Raw genomic sequence first — 20045 nt, 5'->3', positions numbered from 1 at the left:
CCCCCGTGTCCTCAGGACAGGTGGGGAGGGCCTTTGTGCCGGGCCCCCGTGGGGCACGAGGGAGGAGGAGCACAGGTGCCCCCCCATGTGCACACGCACATGCATGCACACGTGCCCACGTGCACACACACACACACACACACACACGTGTACACAGCCCCCTCTCATGCAAAGCTCTGATCCTGGTGGCCCAAGGCAGGGAGGCTGTAGTGTGTCTTCGGTGCTTTTAAATCTGAACCACGAGACAGGATTATCTGCTTAATGGTTAACCTGAAGTTTCAGTCGTGGGGTGGGGGGGCCTCCGGCAGTGGCTGGAAACCCCCCTCCTCCTGGAGGCACAGGTAGAATGTGGGGCTCCCTGCCCACCTGCGGGAAATTCCACCAGCCCGCTCCGCCTGCGGGCAGGGGCCACAGCAGGGTCGACTCCCTCAGCCTCCAAAGAGAGGGAGGGTCCACGGGGGAGGGGCAGAGCGCCAGGCAGCCCGCCGTGCACACGTGTGCGTGTGCGTGTGCGTGTTGTGCCCCGTCTCCCACTACGGTGAGAAGAATTATTTTAAGACATACCATAGCTGCTGAGGTGGAGGTGACTCGGGGTCTGGCGGGCAGCACCCCACACCTTACGGGGGCCATGGCGGGGGAGGCCGCCCGCCCCCTGCCCAAGGCCCCGACTCCGGGCCGAGCACGGGCCGGCCTGCACCTCTGTCCCAGCGTCCCACCTGCTGGTGGCCACACACCCACATGCCCAGAGCCACGGGCCCCGCCCTCCCACCCCGCCTTCTGGTCTCAGTTCTGCAAACAGTCTTTCCTCTTGTTTGTCTGGAAACCGGACCAGATGTCACCACGCCCTGCTCCTCTGCGGCGGCCCCTCCCCACGCTGCTCGGAAGCAGGTCACGTGTGCAGCGCAGGGCAGCCCCCCTGCCCACCCGGCCTGAGCCTCCGACCCCAGCAGGGCCTTCAAAGGACCGTGAGGACCCCCTGGTCGGGTGGGCCATCCACCGAGGCACTGTGGGCCATGGCTCAGGGCTCTGAGGGGGGCCCGGTGGGGGGGCCAGGTTCGTGGGTACGTAGAGTGGAGACCCTCGTCATTTAACCCTCACTGCCCACACCCCCCCAGCCCGCACCCCAGCCAAGCCAGTGGGCATGCCAACCCCGGGGGAATGGCCCAGTGTGGCGGTGGGACCGCGGCCGGGGGGACCAGGTCTCGCCCCTCCCGCCAGAAGCTCCCGACACCCCAGGCTGACCCTCCCCGTCCCCCCCACCAGCCCCAGGCCAGGACTCCGGGCGGCTCTTGGGGACCCCCCCAGTTCTCTGCCCCCAGCCCCGCACCCTGGGGGCCCAGGGCTCGTCCTCAGAGCCCCCCACCCTACCCCAAACTTCCATTTCCTCCCAGCCCCTCCCCGGTGGCCTCACCCAAGCGTGGACTACTCCAGCTCCTGACTTTGAATCTGCAGCCCAGACCCCCAACTCCCACCCTGCAGGCGGCCCCTCCCTGTCCCCCACCAGGACGCCGTCCCGCCTGGCCGGCCCGTGTCGTCCTCCCCCGCGTCGCAGGTGACCACCTGCGCTAGCGAGCCCGTTCTAACCACACCGCCCACCGCAAAGCTTCAAGTGGAAGCCACCTGGCCACAAACATCCGAAGTATCATCTACGTGGTTTTTTTCCCACCAAAAAAATGAAGCTGGGAGAAAAAGGCAACTATATTTTAAAGTAAATTAATGTGATTCCTGTCACCAGCATTCGCGTTTCCTCGGAGACTGACTGCCGCGGGCCAGCGGCTCTCACAGCCCCTTCCCACCCACCCCACCCCCCACTGCCGGCTGCTGGTTTCCAGCAAAGCCTTCATCTTTGTTTTCAAGGAAGCGGCAGGAGGTGCGTTATTTCCCACGGTGTGGCGAGCCCGCAGGCCCTGATGCGGGCAGTGGCTCCGACGGAAGGGTTCCGAGTTCTCAGAAGCGAGATGCAGCGACTACGCGGGAATCGAAGCCCAGCCAGCCTGTGAGGCGCTGCAGGAGGGGCCGGGGCCGGGGAGTGGGGGGGGCTGGGGGGCGGGGGCATGGCGGGACACGGCCAGCAGCTCAGAACTCCTCGTGCACGCTGCGGGCGTAGTCCACCAGCTTGCTGCCTGTGAAGAACTCGCTGTACTTGAGCACCTCTTCGGGCTCTAGGTAGTGGTTCTGGTTCTCGTCGGCAATGGCGATCATCTGCTTGGCCTCGTTGAGGGCGCTGAACTCGTTCATGGGGTCCATGTAGTCCTGCAAGGGCCCCGGCTCAGCCCCGCCACACCCCATGCCGCCCTGGGCCGGAGGCATCTCCTCACGTTCAGCCCGCACCCGGCCATGTGGCTGAGACCCCCCGCCCGGAGGACGCCCCACGCGGGCTGGCCCCCCTGCCTCAGCAGGGCTGTGACGCCACAACCAGCTACAGGAGGTGAGGCCTTGTTTGAAATACCCCGTGAGCTGGTAGGACATAAGCGGCAGGGCAGGGAGGTGGGAGCGTTCTAGAATGTTCTGGAAGGTGGGCGCCAGGCCGGAAGTGGCTCGGGGCCAGGCAGCCTTCACCGGCATGGGTAGCTGTCCGCCCACATCAGGGTGCCTGTCCACGGAAGGGCAGGACAGGGAGAAGGCTGGCCCCGCAGCGGGGCACACGCACACGGACCGACTCGGCTGCCGGGATGGCAGTGCTGATGGGAAGGAGCTCCCGAACCAGAGGTCCCGCCAGCTATCAGCAGGGATCAGAGAATTCTAGCTAAAATGAAATGACTCATCCAGCAATGGGGAAAAACAAGCCCCACGCAGCACCTACACACGACACCAGCGAAGACACTCCCGAGGCAGGAGGTGGGTCTAGCGGCGCGCAGCCTTCCTGCCCCAGCGTCCAGCCGGGCCGACCCTGCTTCCCGGAGCGGCGGGCCCCACACCCACCTCCAGCTCCGCCACGGTCACGATCCCATCGTGGTTGGCGTCGATCAGCTCCTCGAACTCTCTCTTCCTGTCTCGCACCCAGCCGTCATCCACGTCCTGGCCCTGCGGGTTCTCCACGGTGCCCACGGGCAGAGAGATGAACTCAGACAGCGAGAGCTGCTTGTCGCCATCCTGGTCTGCGGGACACGGGGGCAGACGTCAGACTCCAGCGGGCGCGGGACCACCGAGGCCGCTCAGGAGAAAACTCAACTGACGGGGCTTTCCTGCCAGGTTTTCAGTTTGTGCGGCCACCCAGCCCAGGACCGGCCCGACCCCAAACAGCGGCCGTACAGCCCCCCCGGGCCACCCAGCCCAGGACCGGCCCGTGCTGACCTCCGCGGCCGGGCCTCACCCAGGTCCCGGATGATCTCCTTGACCATGAACTGTAGCATGCCGCGGCTGTGCTCGGGGTGCAGGAACGACAGGAACTCGCTCTCCGTCAGCAGCAGGTCCGGGGGCGGGTTGTCCGCCTGATACCAGCGGTCTTTGAGGTTCTCCAGGACTTCCTGTGCTGAGTGAGGCGCACCCGTGAGGACCCGTGCACACGGGACCCCTGCACGCATCCAGAAAGTTCCGAGACACGCAGCCCGAGTGCGGGGGGGCCAGCTCGGGATGTGGTGGCACCCGGGGCCAAGGCCCTGGCCCTCGGAGGGGTCCTCAGCCCCTGGGGAACAGATACACAGACGCCCCAAGATGCAGACGCAGACCCTCAACCAAAACAGCCCCCCCACCCCGGACTCAGACCCAGCCCCGGCCCTGCTCGTTCCCGGGAAGCCGGCCGCCAGCTCTGTGGGAACAAAGGCACGACTTGCTTCCCTTCCGTCTCTGCCCGTGCACTGTCCACCGCGAAGGGCTCTGAAGGAAAACTCAGTTTCCAGATATGAGTCACGCGTCCCCTGCGCGATCCCCGCTACCCCTGCCACCGTGGGAAGGCCCGGCGCGGGGCCCCTGGGGCCGGTGGTCGGTGACGACCTGCGTGTCCAGCCGGGGAGCGGGGAGAAGCCGGCGCAGCAGTCCGCATCCTCACCCGGGGCCCAACTCCAGCTTCTGCCTGGGAACAGGGACGCCCGGGCCCAGCCTGGTCGCCACAGGGAGAACCCCACACAACGCCTGTGGCCTCCCACCTCATGCCTTCTGACAGAAGGACGGAAGAGCCGTGGCAACTACAGGTTCGCCCACTGCCCGCCTGCCCGGCCACGGGGATAGGAGTGGCGGGACAGGCACAGGCTTGCCTTGCCGTGTCTACCCAGAGCCTGCGAACGCGACCTGCTCTGGAAAAAAGGTCTTTGCAGGTGAAATTAGTGAAGGATTTTGAGATGAGACCACCTGGGATTCAGGTGGGCCCTAAGCCCAGGCGTCCGTGTGTAAGAGGAGATGAGATTGGAGAGCAGTGGCCACAAGCCGGGATGGTGACAGCACCACAAGCTGGAGGCAGCCTGGAGGGACCCCGTCTGCGGCGCAGGGGACAGCGGCCCCGGGGCGCCCACATGAGCTCAGCCCTCCCGCCACGCTCTCCCCGCTCTGGGACCCTCGACAGCTGCTTTTCGTTTCTGAACCCCCAGAGCTGCTCACCCCCCGCCCCAGACTCGTGAACGCACAGGAGTGAGGTGAGGGCTGGGCGGATGGAGACACCATGAACTCTAGATCCAAGATGAACACGTCCTGACCCCACACACACCCAAGGGAAAGGGCGATGAGGACAGACAAGCAGGCACAGACGGCCGGCAGCCACCCCAGGAGCCAGTGCTAAATCTCCAGTGCTGGCAGGAGGAGGACAGGGGCCCCCCAAGACACCTCTAAAGGACACGTTCAGGGGACAGTCTGAACCCAGGACAAACAGTGGAAACACAAAATGGAGACAAACACAAAAATGGCCAACAACCATTTCAGGAAGAAAATAACATTTACAGGCTTTAAAAAACAGCAAAGGGGGCTTCCCTGGTGGCGCAGTGGTTGGGGGTCTGCCTGCCGATGCAGGGGACACAGGTTCATGCCCTGGTCCAGGAAGATCCCACGTGCTGCGGAGCGGCTGGGCCCGTGAGCCGTGGCCACTGAGCCTGCGCGTCCGGAGCCTGTGCTCCGCAACGGGAGAGGCCACAGCAGTGAGAGGCCCGCGTACCACACACACACACACAAAAACAAAAACAGCAGCGGGGCTTCCCTGGTGGCGCAGTGGTTGAGAGTCCACCTGCCAATGCAGGGGATGCGGGTTCGAGCCCTGGTCTGGGAAGATCCCACATGCCACGGAGCAACTAGCCCCGTGAGCCACAGCTACCGAGCCTGCGCGTCGCCGCAACAGTGAGAGGCCCGCGCACCGTGATGAAGAGTGGCCCCTGCTTGCTGCAACTGGAGAAAGCCCTCGCACAGAAACGAAGACCCAACACAGCCAAAAATAAATAAATAAATAAATAAATAATTTAAAATTAATATCTGATTTTTTTTAAAAAAAGAATCTGCCTGCCAATGCAGAGGACACGGGTTCGAGCCCTGGTCCGGGGAGACCCCCGCATGCCGTGGAGCAGCTAAGCCCGTGCGCCACAACTACTGAGCCTGCGCTCTAGAGCCCACGAGCCACAACTACTGAGCACACGTGCCACAACTACTGAAGCCGCGCACCTAGAGCCCATGCTCTGCAACAAGAGAAGCCACTGCAATGAGAAGCCCGTGCACCACAATGAAGAGTAGCCCCTGCTCGCGGCAGCTAGAGAAAGCCCGTGCACAGCAATGAAGACCCAACGCAGCCAAAAATAGTAAATTAAATAAATAAATAAAAACCAGCAGAAGCAAAATCCTGGGTGACACCACATGAACTAGGAAGGAGGCCTCTATACTGCCCAGAACAGAGTAAAATGGTCTTCACTTAGACTGTCAACGACAGACTGAGAAGGAAAAAGTAAAGCTGTAAGATACAAAACCCCTGCCCACAAAGGGCAGCCCCCATGGGCACACCTGGAAAGCTGGGTACCCCATTCACACCTGTCAGGCCACCAGACAGGGTCATGTGACTGCTGAGAAAAGGAAAGTGGGGTCTCTAAATCCCACACTAGCAGAGGGAAAGATGAAAAGAAAAAAAAAGAAATATCAATAGAAACAGAAATGAGCTTAACTCATCTATTACCAAGAAATTCAGACTGGCTCACAATATAAAGCTAACCTCTACGTAGTCCGTAAAAAGACAGAATGCTTTGGAAAAACCAAGTCTCAAGGGCGGTTCACAGGTGAATCCTACTAACCATGTGAAGAGGAGGCCATACCGATCTCCACAATCTCTTCCAGAGAAACAGGGAACACTTCCCAACTCATCCTGTGAGGTCCTAACACTAAGTGCAGAGAGGACACAAGAAAACTACAGACCGATGTCTCACACGAATATAGACGCAAAAACATTCGACAAAACATTAGCAGATCAAACCCAACAACGTACAAAAAGAATTATACATTACAACCAAGTGGGATTTATCCCACGGAGGCAAGGTTGGTTCAACGTCTGAAATTCAACTGATATTCACATCAGCAGGCTAATGAAAAGAAATCAGGTGGTCCTATCAATAGATGCAAAAAAGCATCTGACAAAATCCAACACCCATTCATGACGAAAACTCTCAGCAGACTAGGAACAGAGGAGACTCGTCACCTTGATAAAGAACATCCACAAAAAACCTATAGCTAAGATCATACTGGTGAGAAGTCGAAGCTTTTCCACTAAATTCAGATTTAAAGCAAGGATGGCCCTTCTCACCACTGCTCTTCAATATTGCAGTGGGAAATCCTAGCTGATGCACTAAGACAAAAAAAGGAATAAAAAAGACACTGATTGGAAAGGAGGAAATAAACCATTTTTGTTCAATGCTGTCACGATCGCCTATGTAGAAAACCCAAAAGAATCAACAAGAAACTCCTGGAACCACTGAGCAAGCACAGCAAGGCTACAGGATGGAAGGCTGACATACAGAAGCCAATCGCTTCCCTGCACAACAGCAGGGAACCAGCGAAATTTGGAATTAAAAACTAAAGAGCAAATGCACACAGAAAGAAGGCACAGATTGCAACCCTGATGGCAGACAGGAGAGTCCAGTGCTAAAAACACCAACCCCGACGGAGAACAGTGGCGCCCACAGCACATCTACAGACGTAACAGTAACGAACATCCCGGGACCAAAGAACACAGCGGCAGCCCTCACAAAGCAGAGGCGGGAAGGGCCACAGACACCAACAGGAGGCCATGACACAACCCTGACGGCCAGATGGACGTGAGACAAACAGGGTAGCGCCACAGGTACAGAGGCGTCCCAGGTACAGAGACGTCCCAGTAAAAATCCGGCGCACACGTGTCCATCGAGAGAGAACGACATGCTGGGTGACAAAGGCAGGGGCGACGCGCCCGCGAAGCCCGAGCCGGAGAACACAGGAGCGCACGGCGCGCACACAGAGCCCCCGCGAGCCGAACCCGACTCCCGGCTGCGAACGAACCCCTGGGCGGGACGCGATGGCCCAGAGCTGGAGACAGTAACCAGTGAAGGTCGCAGGAACTCTTCAGTGGTGCTTCAGAACTTAGCTAAAAGGCATCAAACTCCGTACCAGGGAGACGGGTTTTTAAAGGAACGTCTCTGCAAAGCTAAGGGGAAAGCCGGCCGGGACCGCGGCCTCCAGGCACCTCAGGAAGGAGCCCCCACAGGCCGCACCGACTCCCAGGGCCGGACCTCGTCGGGCGCCGAGGACCTGTCCCAGCTGAGACCTGCTTCCGGTGCTTCCACCACCTCCTCCCCGGAGCTCAAGCCCACCTGAGGCCGCCGGCTGCACCTACCCACCCACGGCACCTGGAGGGTCCTGGGGGCTCTGCCTAGTGGCCCCGCAGGAGCACCCGGCTGTGGCCACGCCCGCCCTACCCACTTCCCTCCCGGCATCTGTGCTGTCACACGTGCCACGCTGGCCACGGGAGGCCGAGCCCTTACTCTCTTCATCGACGTTCAGCTCCCACTTATTCTTTATCTTATCAGCAACTTCTCTCTCATCATGGCCTTTGCTCGCCAAAAACTTCACCTTGTACTCATCCCATGACACACGGCCTGAAAGAGCAAGACAATTTGTTAGGAAGTTGAACAATGAACGCTTTTTTTTTTTTTGGCCGCACCGTGGGGCACGCGGGATCTTAGTTCCCCGACCAGGGATCGAAGCCAAGCCCCTTGCGTAGGAAGTGAGGAGTCTTAACCACTGGACCACCAGGGGAGTCCCAACACGAACATTTTAAAAAAGACGTATCTAGTCACCTTAAGCCATCGATCCAAAATCCCTGTGCTGAGGGCATCTGTAGAGGCAGGAGCAGCAAAGCACGGCTCCACGCTTCACGCCAGAGCCTAGCCCCGCGGTCCTCGCCGGCACGCGGACTGGCGTGTCTCCCTGGCAGCGCCTGCAGGCCCCTCCTGCCCCTCATCTCCTCGTTCCTGGGCCCTCGGCCTGGAACCCCCCCCCCACCACCACCACCTCCAGGCACCGCCCTCCAGGCACCGCCCTCCGGCAGCAGCCTCAGGCCGTCGTGAGGTTGGCCGTACCGTCACCGTCGGGGTCCACGGCACGGAAGTGCGCCCTGCTCTCCGCGATGGCCTCCTGGAAGTGCTCGGCCGTCTTCTCCATGATCCAGCGCTGCATCTCCTTGGCGCTGATCCTTCTGTCGGTGTTCAAGTCCACCCTGCAGGCCCACGAGACGCGTCACGTGAGGCCTCCAGGACCCCGACAGACGGGTGGACGGACAGAAGGATGGCCAGAGGGGTTCTGCAGGCGCAGCCACGAAACCACCACGAACAGCAACACATCCCGCCCAACGGTGATGCAGGACAAGTCGGGGGGGGGATGCGGGGGACACAGTGGGGGCATCAGGGAGGATGCTGGGCAGTGCCACTACCCCATCAGTCTCGGGACCACTGGGAGGGGAACAAATCCACCCCCGGCTGCAGGACGGGGAGGATCGTCAACCCAGTTGCACAGACCCACACACTTGGGGCTCACGATGAGTCCCTGGTAACAGGACTGGAGCTCAGACACTGGAGCGCAGTCACGTCTGCTCGCACAAACACAGCCAGCGAGACAAAGAAACAGCTGTAGGTGCAAGTGTGCCGGCAGGTGTACACTCTGCACACACTCACGTGCATACGTGGGTGTGTGCGTGGCTAACGCACACCCATGGACATGGGTCAGAACACACTTGCATGCATGGGCTGGTGCACACACACACATACACACACAGGAGAGCCTACAGTCAATGCCACCCCAGCAGCAGCGCCCACACCCGCTGCCGGGTCCTGGTTTCTAACTCCCACTCTCCCGTGAAACGAAGCAGCGCTCCCCGGAGAACTGGGTGATTCTAGGGCTGAGGCAGGAACACGCAAGATGAAGTGAAGCTGGAGTGGCTGGCGGTGCAAGGAGGGAAGGAAGCGCTCCCAACAAGGGGCGGGGTGAGGGAGGGGAGGACGACGACAGGTCCCGGCGGCCAAGGCTGGAACGAGCCGACAGCGCGGAGCTGCGTCCGCACCAAAGCGCAGGCAACGCCCACGAGCCCATCCTCCTTACGGGATCCCAGACCCTCGGCGGGTCTTCCCCTGAGCTCCGCTCCCACCCCCGGGAGGGTGGGCTGCCCCGAGTGGCTGCCAAAGAGACGGGAGGCCAGGACAAGGAGCCACACTCCTTGGCAGATACCCCCTGGGCCAGGCGAGCAGGCCGACGGCCCCCGTGACGCCGTGCGGACGTCAGGTGCCCTGACGCGATGTGACGAGAGCGCCACCTCACCTCTGGGGTCTTCTTGCCAAAAACCACAATCCCTGTCTAACCAGGAGGAAACACAGCAGACAAACCCCAAATCAGGGACATGCTACAAAACACCTGAGCAGTCCTCCTCAAAACCGTCAAGGCCACGAACAAGTAGGCTCCCAGATGGGACCCCGGGCAGAAAGCGGGCCCTGAGGCAGCGCGGGACCTGCAGCCTGGAGCGAGCGCGGGCAACAGTAACGGGGCACCGTGGCGCCTCGGTTTCCACAAGTGCGCCTCGGTCTGCATCTTTCTATAAACCTAAAACCACTCCAGAATAAAAACCTCACTTAAGAAGTGCTGTGCAACATTACTTCTATTTGTTCAAAACTAGGTCTTGAGGCTACGTGTCTGATCTGCCCCGGGCAGGGGGCAAGGGAGGCAACAGCAGCTGCCAGGGGACCCCACAGGGCCCGTGGTGGCACCTCCAAGTGGGACGGCTCTGGGGGAGTCTGACTGAGAAGGTGAACACGGGCTAGACGCTTCCCGATGACAACCCGCGAGACACGGGACGTATAAGGAAGACACACAACGTGGGCGGATGCAGCCGAGCACAGCTGCAACGGCCCCAGGACGCCCTGCCCCTCAGGGCCCGGTTTTCTGCATTTCCCGGGGATCTGCTCTCCGCACCTGAACCCCACTCCCACCCGCAGAGCGGCTGTGAGGGAGGCTCTGTCACCTCTCCTCCCCACTCCAGGGGACCCCTCGGCCTGCTGCACGCAGCTGCCCCTCCTGACCCCTGCAAGAAGCCACGTGCCCTGCGGCCCCGCTCACAGCTTCCTTCCTGGCTTCACGAGACAGTGAGGTCTGGGCACCAGACGAGGCTTCGGTCACTTCAGTTCCTCAAACTGAAGAGGGAGCACCCAGGGGGCCAGGCCGCCAGCTAGGCACATCGGGGGACCTCCGCCTCCGCCCCCAGTCCCCCACTTCACAGACGGGACGCTGCCTGAGCTGGTCCCCCGGCCTCGTGACCCGTGTGCACGCACAGCCCCCCACAAGAGAGTCAGTCTCCTTTCTGAAACCAAGAGCCACCCATCGTGGGTCCTGGCACGTGACCCTGGCGGCCACCGTGTCGCCAGTACCGAGAGCCTGGGACCTGCCAGGCCAGCGCTGAGGCAGAGCCACGGACCAGCCCACGGCCGGCGGGCGCCTAACCCACAATGCATGCAGAGAGCAGACCCATCGGGCCTGGCGGACCCACCCGCCTGGTGTCCCCGGGCCAAACCCCTCACCCTCCCCACCACCTGCCCCGTGGGCCCCGTCCCCCCATCACCTCAACCTGTCGTGGCTCCAGGCCAGCAAAACAGCACCGCCTCGTCTACACACGCTCCCTGGAGCGCTGACGGTGGATCGGAGCCGACCGTGCCCAGCAGCAGCTCCGCACGCGTGAGGCCAGTTGGCTCCGCGCCCACGGGCCCTGCCTCTAAGTGGCACTGCGACCAGTCCCACGGGCAGCAGGGTGCTGGTGCCTCCGCCCCACGCAGCACTCCCCACGCCCCCTGAGCCCCCGCCGGACACAGGGCGCAGCTCAGGGCTGCACGCCCCGCGGCTCAAACGCTGCCAACTTCCCAGGAGCACGTGTCACGGCACCACCTCCACAGCACATCACCGAGGGGGGCCTCGCCACCTCTGCGCCGCGCGAAGCCAGGACTGGACCAACAGGGAGACGGGGAGGCCGAGGCCAGACCCCCGGGGCCCCCCGCGGGCCCCAGCAGCACCTACTTGGAGAAGATGACCATCAGCTTCCGCCGGCTCCTCCGAGGCTCCGCGTCCTCTTCAAAGCCGTCCGTGTCCTTGCCCAGGAAGACCTCCTGGTGGAAATCCTTGTTGAGGTGCCCATCCATCTCCAGCTTCACCCCGTTCAGGTGGTCCGGAGGCAGGATCTCGTTTTCCTCCCTGTTACCCACTCTCTCCCGAGCGGACGAGTGGTTGGCGGGCCGGGCGGACGCGTCCATCAGAAGCACAGCCCCCAGGAGCCAGAGGCAGCGGGGAGCCAGGCCGCAGCGGGGAGCCTGCCTGGAGGTCATGGCTGCGGCGGTCCGCGCTGCAGGATGGCCTGCAAGTGTGGCCGGGAGCTGGGGAGGGGGGGGGCAGGTGAGGAGGTGGTGGTCGCAGCCCGCCTACCACCCAGGGCAGCGCAGGAGGCCCTGCAGCCGGCACAGCTGCCTGCGGCCAGCAGCCTGGGGCTGCCAGGTCCCAGCCAGCACTTAATGGTCCATGAAGAGGGGCCAGAGCCACCGGCTGATGGAGCCTCAGCAAACACTTCGCTCAAGAGACGTTTACTTTGTAACACGAAGTAGAAGCCCTTGGTTTCCAGAACCTGTGCTAGGCATCCTGTTTTCTCCTGTCTCCACTCCCCCTCCAACCACGAAGAGGTGGCCCTGCCTCAAGGTACGCCCCGCACCGCGAACCCTGCCCCTTCTCCAGGCCCACCGCAGCTGCCCCCAGCACAGCTGTCCTGGGAGGCTGGCTCCAGAGTCACCGTAACTCACTCTCCAGATGCCAGCTCAGCACTCACGAGCTCCGGGACCTTGATGAAGGCACCTGCCCGCCTCAGCTTCAGCCTCCCCACCCCAAGGCTTTGGGGTGGTGCCAAAGGGCCTGGTGCCAGCGAAGCCCAAACCCACCGGGCAGGGCACCACCCCTCCCACTCCCCACCTCCATGATCCTTGTGCACGCACACACGTGTACACACGTAAACACAGCGTGTACACACACAGGCGCACATACGCAAGTGCACTCACGCACATATACACGTATGCACACACATACACAGGCACGCATCCCCCCCCCACATATACACACGTACGCCCACGTGTGCTCACACGCACACAGACACAGGTGGCCTTGCTCTCATGTTCACACACGAACACCGAGAAGGCCAGAGTGCCCAGGAAGTCTGTCACCCGGGGCGTGCCCGGGCTTGGTGGTGAAGGAACAAGGCCACCCTCTGTCCACGTCAGGGATCCCGAGCGGATCCCTGTGTGCTGGCGCCCAGCACTCGGCCACCCGGCCTCTCCCACATCTACTCCCGCCCCGGGCCGCCTGCCTCCCTGCCACCCTACGGCTCCTCCCCCAGGTTCCCTCCCCGCTTCCCCACTGGGCTCCTCAGGACCTTCTTGCCCCTTAACGTGTTCCCCTTGGAGCCTGTCCACCCGGAGAACACCTGCCGGCCCTCCCAGGTGCCGCAGAGGCCCCCCTCCAGCAGCCTGACAGGGTGCAGCGGAGGGAAGCCCCCCAGGCCAGGGTGGCGTCCAGGTGAGGCACAAGGGGTTCGAACCACGGTGCCCTCCATCAGGCCAAGCAGGCGCCTGTGCTGGCTGGCAGCGCAGCCCAAGGCCAGGGCCACAGGCCCTCCCCGGCCGGCAGACGCCACCCCTTGCTTCTCTGATGCCTCTTTTCTACCCTGCGTGCTCCTGACTAACGCCTCCCCTGGCAGGGGGACACCTCAGTCAGTCTGACAAAGACACAGTAAAGGGACAAAGCAGGTGACTAAATAGTTAATCCCACTAAAGGATCCTAAATAAAGGAAAAAGTACAGAAGACCCCTGTAAGTTAACCATCACTCTAGAAAGCATGTTTGCTTAACCACAAAAGCAAGCAGGCTTGCTTAGCAACAAACCATGCAACATAAACACAAGACATGCCCCAGGACAATAAAATGGTGGAACGAGACCTACATCCTGCCCCGTAAGGTCAGTAAGTTCATGGTTCCTAAGACACGCTCCTCTGCACAGGCTAAAAACAAAAATCTAAGGAAACGGTGACACTATACTGAAACCGGAGATGATTTACCATATTCTAGTGTGTGTTACCGCCTTTGTGCTCACTTCCACTGTGCCATGACAGTCCCGGTTTGACCATGTAGGGACAAGAAAACTCCCTCGCCCGAAGAGGAGGAGGAACTGGTGATGCAAGGGTGACGTCTACTCAAGAATGAGAAAGAAGGTGGTCTTCTCCCCCGCCCACTTTCCTTTGGCCATAAAAATGTAGCTTAGTTCTCAGGGCAGAGCTCCCCGCCTGCCTGCTTGTATCTCTCACAAGCGTCCTACGATGATAAACTCTTTCCTTACCTGTCGCTCTGCGGCTCAGTGAATTCTTTCTGCGCCGAGACAGAAGACCCTTCGCCCTACTATCTCCCGAGACGCATTCCGCCGGTTTCAGGTCCTCTGGGCCCAGGTGCTATCTGGACCCCTGGATGAGATCCTGCTCTCCCAGCTCAGCTGGCTCATTCCTTGGAGGAGCAACTCCCACGGAAGGGAGGCCTTACGTCCCTCTTTCCGTGTCTGTGAGGGCCCGCACCCTCCCCATACCCACGAGAACGCACCAACTGTGCTCTCTGTGTGGTCACCGTCCCCCGAACCACGGTTACTGGAACTCCCACTTGTCCCTCTCTGAGGGCACCGCCCCAGCACCCAACACACTGTCCACACAGTAGGCCTTTCTGCTCTGCCACAATGCGTATATTCCCGTATATTCCCCAAGCCCACGAGCAAACCAAGACAACTTCCTCCTGGCCTTAACGCCACTCTGCTGACCGGTGGCCATAAACACCAAACAGACCGGACTTTTCTTCTGGGAAGAACAGTCAATCCCACATTCTGCGTATCTTGATGAACAGTACAGGAAATGTTATTTACATGATATTTTGCACAAAGAGTCACCCCAACACAACCGTGTAGGCATCAGAAGGTCGGGCATTTCCCTCCATTCACAATGATTCTGTACCGTGGTGAGCACAGGAGTCAGCCGCTCACTTCCCGCCCCAGGGGAAGAGATTTCAGAGCAGGGTCTGCCCCGCTGACTGGGGGACCCATCCCGGACTCCTGGACAGCCCTGGTGCCCGCTCTGGTGAAGCTAGTAAGTACATCGTCGTTAAAACGCAAACGCTTTTTCTAAAAGCTCCGTCCTCGGTTTCAGGAGTCGCACACGGCGTTGGCAACGACTGTCCCGGGCCGAGCCGGGTGTCCCAGGCCTCACCCTTACTTCGGACCCTCCCCATCCCCCGAACGGCGGGGCCGCGGCCGCCGACCCGGCTCCACCGACCCCCGACCCCGGAATCCGAGGGGCCCGGCCGGCACCAGACGCCGGCCTCCCGAGGCCCCGTCGGCCTGCGCCGCGCCGCCTTCCCGCCTCCCCGGGGCCGGGCAGGGGCTGTCACGTCCTGGGACCCTCACTCACCGGCCTCCCTCGCCGCACCCAGGATCCTCCGAGCGCGACCCGAGCGTCCGCGACGCCTCCAACGGGCCACCGCTTAGGCCGCGGCCATCATTCTTCCGGGAAGAGGCGGGTCGCAGAGCGGCGCGACCTCCCCGCGCCGATGCCGGCGCCGCCATCTTTCCCCCGGGCGGAAGCGGCCTCACCACCCTCCCGGGCGGCCAATGAGGAGCGTACGCGGGTCCACGTAGCCCGACGGCGCGGTCCGCGGCGCTCCCCGCGCCATGAAGCTGCTGCGGCGCGCGTGGCGGCACCGAACGGCGCTGGGCCTGAGCGCCCTGGTGCTGGGTTGCGCCGCGCTGCTGTACGTGGCGCGCTGCAGGGCGCCCGTCGACCCCGGCGCGCCCGCGCCCTTCGGCCCCGCGCGCGCCGCCGCTTTTCTGGCCGTACTGGTGGCCAGCGCGCCGCGGGCGGCCGAGCGGCGCAGCGTGGTTCGCAGCACGTGGCTGGCGGCGCGGCGCGGCGGCCCCGGGGACGTGTGGGCACGCTTCGCCGTGGGTACCGGCGGGTTGGGCGCAGACGAGCGGCGTGCGCTGGAGCACGAACAGGCACGGCACGGCGACCTGCTGCTGCTGCCCGCGCTGCGTGACGCGTACGAGAATCTCACGGCCAAGGTGTTGGCCATGCTGGTCTGGCTGGACGAGCACGTGGCCTTCGAGTTTGTGCTCAAGGCAGACGACGACTCGTTCGCGCGCCTGGACGCGCTGCTGGTCGAGCTGCGTGCCCGCGACCCCGCGCGCCGCCGCCGCCTCTATTGGGGCTTCTTCTCGGGCCGCGGCCGCGTCCGGCCTGGGGGCCGCTGGCGCGAGGCCGCTTGGCAGCTCTGCGACTACTACTTGCCTTACGCGCTGGGCGGCGGGTACGTGCTCTCGGCCGACCTTGTGCGTTACCTGCGCCTCAGCCGCGAGTACCTGCGCGCCTGGCACAGCGAGGACGTGTCGTTGGGCGCCTGGCTGGCGCCGGTGGACGTGCAGCGCGAGCACGACCCGCGCTTCGACACCGAGTACAAGTCCCGCGGCTGCAACAACCAGTACCTGGTGACGCACAAGCAGAGCCTGGAGGACATGCTGGAGAAGCACCGGACGCTGGCACGCGAGGGCCGCCTGTGCAAGCGGGAGGTGCAGCTGCGCCTGTCCTACGTCTACGACTGGTCGGCGCCACCCTCTCAGTGCTGCCAGCGGAAGGAGGGCATCCCCTGACCGCCCCGAGCAGGGCCGGGACGCCCGGCTTCCGACACTGCGCAGCCATTGTGCTGCGCGAGGCGGTGCGTGGAGGCCGGACCGAGTCACTGGGTGCTGCCCACCGGCCTTCCACTGGTGAAGCTGACAGCTTCTGGCTGGTCGTTAGCATGAGGCCGGCTCTCGAGAGGACCCAATTTACTTGGTGACCACGGGCCAGATGCCAGGCAGCAGTGGACAACTCCTAAGTCCCGGCTCCGCTAAGCGCCCATACGAGACAGCCTACCTGAGAGCATCTTGTTCTGCGTCTGGGGCCAGCATCCTGTCAGACAGAAATGTCCTGTCCCTGGATTTCAGCGTTTTGCCTGGATGTGGGCGAGTCATCAGGCAGCCCCGCGGGGCCTGACCACTCACTGCCCTCTCCCAGGCCGGCGCCAAGGAGCCAGAGGATGGAGCTGACAGGACTTGCAGGACATGACCCCAAAGAAAAATGCCCCACCCCTTAGGGCTGGGGACAATGTCATGTCCTGCCTCCACTGTATTGACCATGCACCTGCACCTGCTGAGGGCTGTGACCGCTGTTAACTGGGCTCTGGCACTTGGAGACTCGCCATGTGATGCAACCCAACAGCTTTTATAGAAGTTACTGTCGCTTTATGTGGTTTGGTCACCTCTTGCGTCTCCTGCTGGTAATTCTCGTCATACGTACGTCTAGGATTTAACTTCGTTTTACGTGAGTCAGCTTTCATGGTATTTTGGTCTGTGTGTTTGTCTGGAGTGAATTCGTGGTACGTGTAATTCAGAGCTTGCCTGCTATTTATTTATAAATTTTGTGAATTTGCGAAGATAAGCGTTTGAGTCGAGAGTGTGGGGGGGTGTCTCACATATTTTGGTATTGAAGAGAAGACTTTTCTACGAGAACTTGGAATTTGTGGGTTAATCAGTTTTTCCAACTTGAGTTGTAGACCCGTTGCTGCTTAAGAGCTGAAACATGGAAGAACTCACCCACCTCTCTTCTGTTTACGTGGAAGGCGACCCCACTGTCTCTCTCTAAACACACTTTTCTTTAAGGCTTCCTCTCGGCCGCCCAGGGCAAGTGTTTCTGGAAGCATTGACGAGGTTCCCCAAAATCTGTCTTGAGACAGCCTTGCTGCGGCGTGTCCCCTTGGGGACAGCGGGAGTTCGTGGCGCCCTTGCACATCCCCAGAAAGTTGGGGCTGCTTCTGCTCCCCGTTAAACGTGAAAAGGGAGCACTGTGGGCATCGCAGAATTCAAATAAAGTGGCTCCCGGGGAGCGGGGAGCCCTTCGCAGGCTGGCGGTGTGAGAACTCTGTGCATTTTCTGTCTGGGTCCGGGCTGTGCTGCCACCTGCCTGCAGCCCAGGCTCTGGGGCACCAGGAACGGGAGGGCGTGAGTCTCGGATTCGCCTCTTTACTGCCATTCCCGAGCCCTCTCAGGCTGTGGATTTTAGGAGCGGTATCTTGGCCCAGGTGGCTTACACATCAGACGGCTCTCTCCTGTGGCTTTTGGAGGCTGGGGGCCTGCGATCGGGGTGCCGGCGTGGTCGGGTTCTGTCAAGGCCCTCGTTCTGGTGTGCAGAGCACCTTCCTGCCGTGCTGTGGTGGGGGGAGCCAGGGCGAGCTCTCCGCTGTCCCTTCTTAGCAGGGCACTAATCCCCTCACGGGCCCCCTCACCCTGATCCAGACGCCACTGCACCAGGGCACTGGGGCCTCCATCTGATATGGGGGGCACAGTCAGTCCATAGTGACAGGTGTGGTTATTTATGTCTAAAGGTAGAAGAATATCAAGAACTCTGGGTCTCAGGGGCTTCCCTGGTGGCGCAGTGGTTAAGAATCTGCCTGCCAATGCAGAGGACATGGGTTTGAGCCCTGGTCTGGGAAGATCCCACATGCCACGGAGCAGCTAAGCCCGTGCGCCACAACTGCTGAGCCTGTGCTCTAGAGCCCGCAAGCCACAACTACTGAGAATGCGTGCCACAACTACTGAAGCCCGTGTGCCTAGAGCCCGTGCTCCACAGCAAGAGGAGCTGCCGCGATGAGAAGCCCCGCACACCGCAACGAAGAGTAGCCCACGCTCGCCGCAACTAGGAAAAGGCCCGCGTGCGGCAACGAAGACCCAAGGCGGCCAAAAATAAATACATACATAAACAAATAAATTAAAACTCTGGGTCTCAGCCTAGAAAGAAGGGGGCGGTCTTGTGGTTGGTGACCTGACCACAATTCTCCTGCCTTAGAGGCCCCAACCTGACCCGGCTCTGATTATGAGGTGTGAGCCTTGCGCCAGGACTGACTGGGTGGCTGAAGGTTTGGGGACACCGGGGTGAGCAGGGTGGGGCCCTGCCCTCCACTGGGTGAGTACTGAGGGATGCTGACCACGGCAGGACCCAGTTCCTGCTGACCATCTGGGATGATGGTTCCTGGGATGTCTCATCTGAACCCCAGGATTATCGGAGGAATTGGTGGGCACACGTCCATTTCTTACGCCCTCTGCCTCTCTGCTCCTGCCCCGTCCGCTCCGGCAGGTTCTCCTGGCCGGGGGGCCAAGTCCTCACCCTCCCTGCCCGCTGGCACCATCCCCTGCATGTGGACCGGCCACGGCGCCCCCTCCCAGGCAGCCCTCCTGGTCTGCACCTCCCACCCGCCGAGGCACTTGCCGTGAAGTCCACGCCATCTGGGCATGGGTGCCCTGTGGACCAGGGGCCGAGCCCAGGCCGTCCCGGGTTCAGGAGGCAGCAGGTCCTTAGGAGATGGGAAGTTGGACCACCAAACTGGCTTTTCTGGGGGAATTTAGGGTACAGGACACCTCAAGTGGTGAACAGCCCATGGGGACCCAAAACTCAAAGTTTAAAAGTACGATACGATATCACTAATTAATAAAATAGAGAAACGAGGGACCCAAGAACCTAGGATGGCCCAGGCATGGGGGGTGATCTGTGGCACTGCACTGCTGGGGTCGCCACATGGCCACAGGTGGGCCCTCTCCAGACCCCCCAAATCCTGGGTCCACCTGGTGTGGCTGAGTTAGCAGAACCAGTGACACAGTGGAGTCCAGGGGTTCACCCAGGACACACGGCTGCTGGAAGAGACCGTAGGACAGAAAGGGGCCGAGGCTCCCCTCAGGTGAGCCCAGAGGTGCACCTGCCCTCGGTGCTGGGGCTTCCCGGCCTCCGGAGCCTACAGTGCAGGCTGCTGTGCAATTTGGAGCTGGGGAGAGCCAGCGGCCCAGCCGTCCCCTCGTCCGTCTGCGCTCAGCCAGCCCCTGACTCGCATCCCAGGGGCTGGCCGCATCTCCCTCCCTGCCCACCCCCCAGTGTCGCTGTATATACCAGGTTTAGCCAGTAAGTTCTGGTCTTGGGAATGTCCCCCAGCCTCATGTGCACGTGATAAAAATAGAAACATTCAGATTCAAAGACCCCTGGTGTTTTGTTTTGTTTTGTTTTGTTTTTTTGCGGTATGCGGGCCTCTCACTGTTGTGGCCTCTCCTGCTGCGGAGCACAGGCTCCGGACGTGCAGGCCCAGCGGCCATGGCTCACAGGCCCAGCCGCTCCGCGGCATGTGGGATCCTCGCGGACCGGGGCACGAACCCATGTCCCCTGCATCGTCAGGCGGACTCTCCACCACTGCGCCACCAGGGAAGCCCAACCCCCAGTGTTTGAAGAGCTGTAACCCTGGGGGCGGGGGGTCTGTGCCCAAAGCCCCTTGCTGGGTCTGGGAGGGAGACATGGGGAGGGGGCGATGCAGGAGCCCCCAAGATGCTGGCCCCACTTCACCACCTCCAAACGAGCCACTGAGCAGTGGGGATGCTGGGGGCCTGCAGGGAACCCAGGAGAAGCCCAGCCTGGCAGTTGGAGCAGGAGGAGCCAGCCACGGG

At 61.7% G+C, this 20045-nt stretch overlaps 2 protein-coding genes across 2 annotated transcripts; one reads left to right on the top strand and one right to left on the bottom strand.

Annotated features, from left to right (window-relative positions):
* Positions 1-1680: 1680 nt before the first annotated feature.
* On the bottom strand, positions 1681-15108 carry SDF4 (stromal cell derived factor 4). The gene is made up of 7 exons (XM_059065222.2): positions 14941-15108; positions 11482-11834; positions 8511-8647; positions 7914-8027; positions 3314-3472; positions 2923-3098; positions 1681-2253 (listed from the first exon to the last, which is right to left on the bottom strand). Exons 2-7 carry the CDS (start codon positions 11784-11786, stop codon positions 2077-2079), a joined length of 1068 nt encoding a protein of 355 aa, XP_058921205.1. The 5' UTR covers positions 11787-11834; positions 14941-15108; the 3' UTR covers positions 1681-2076.
* Positions 15109-15126: 18 nt separating this feature from the next.
* Positions 15127-19587, top strand: B3GALT6 (beta-1,3-galactosyltransferase 6). The gene has a single exon (XM_059065257.2). It carries the CDS (start codon positions 15201-15203, stop codon positions 16173-16175), a length of 975 nt encoding a protein of 324 aa, XP_058921240.1. The 5' UTR covers positions 15127-15200; the 3' UTR covers positions 16176-19587.
* Positions 19588-20045: the final 458 nt, after the last annotated feature.

The sequence above is a fragment of the Kogia breviceps genome, chromosome 1, assembly GCF_026419965.1.
Source record: "Kogia breviceps isolate mKogBre1 chromosome 1, mKogBre1 haplotype 1, whole genome shotgun sequence".
Classification (NCBI taxonomy): Eukaryota; Metazoa; Chordata; class Mammalia; order Artiodactyla; family Physeteridae; genus Kogia; species Kogia breviceps.
This window is presented reverse-complemented; position numbering and strand designations above follow the sequence as displayed.

Coding starts and splice junctions, on each gene's coding strand:
- SDF4 (XM_059065222.2), bottom strand. CDS start 11,786: ATGACCTCCAGGCAGGCTCCCCGCTGCGGCCTGGCTCCCCGCTGCCTC. Junction 8,648..11,481: donor CTGATGGTCATCTTCTCCAA/GTAGGTGCTGCT, acceptor GTGGGCCTGCAG/GGTGGACTTGAACACCGACA. Junction 3,473..7,913: donor GCTGAACGTCGATGAAGAGA/GTAAGGGCTCGG, acceptor CGCCTCACTCAG/CACAGGAAGTCCTGGAGAAC.
- B3GALT6 (XM_059065257.2), top strand. CDS start 15,201: ATGAAGCTGCTGCGGCGCGCGTGGCGGCACCGAACGGCGCTGGGCCTG.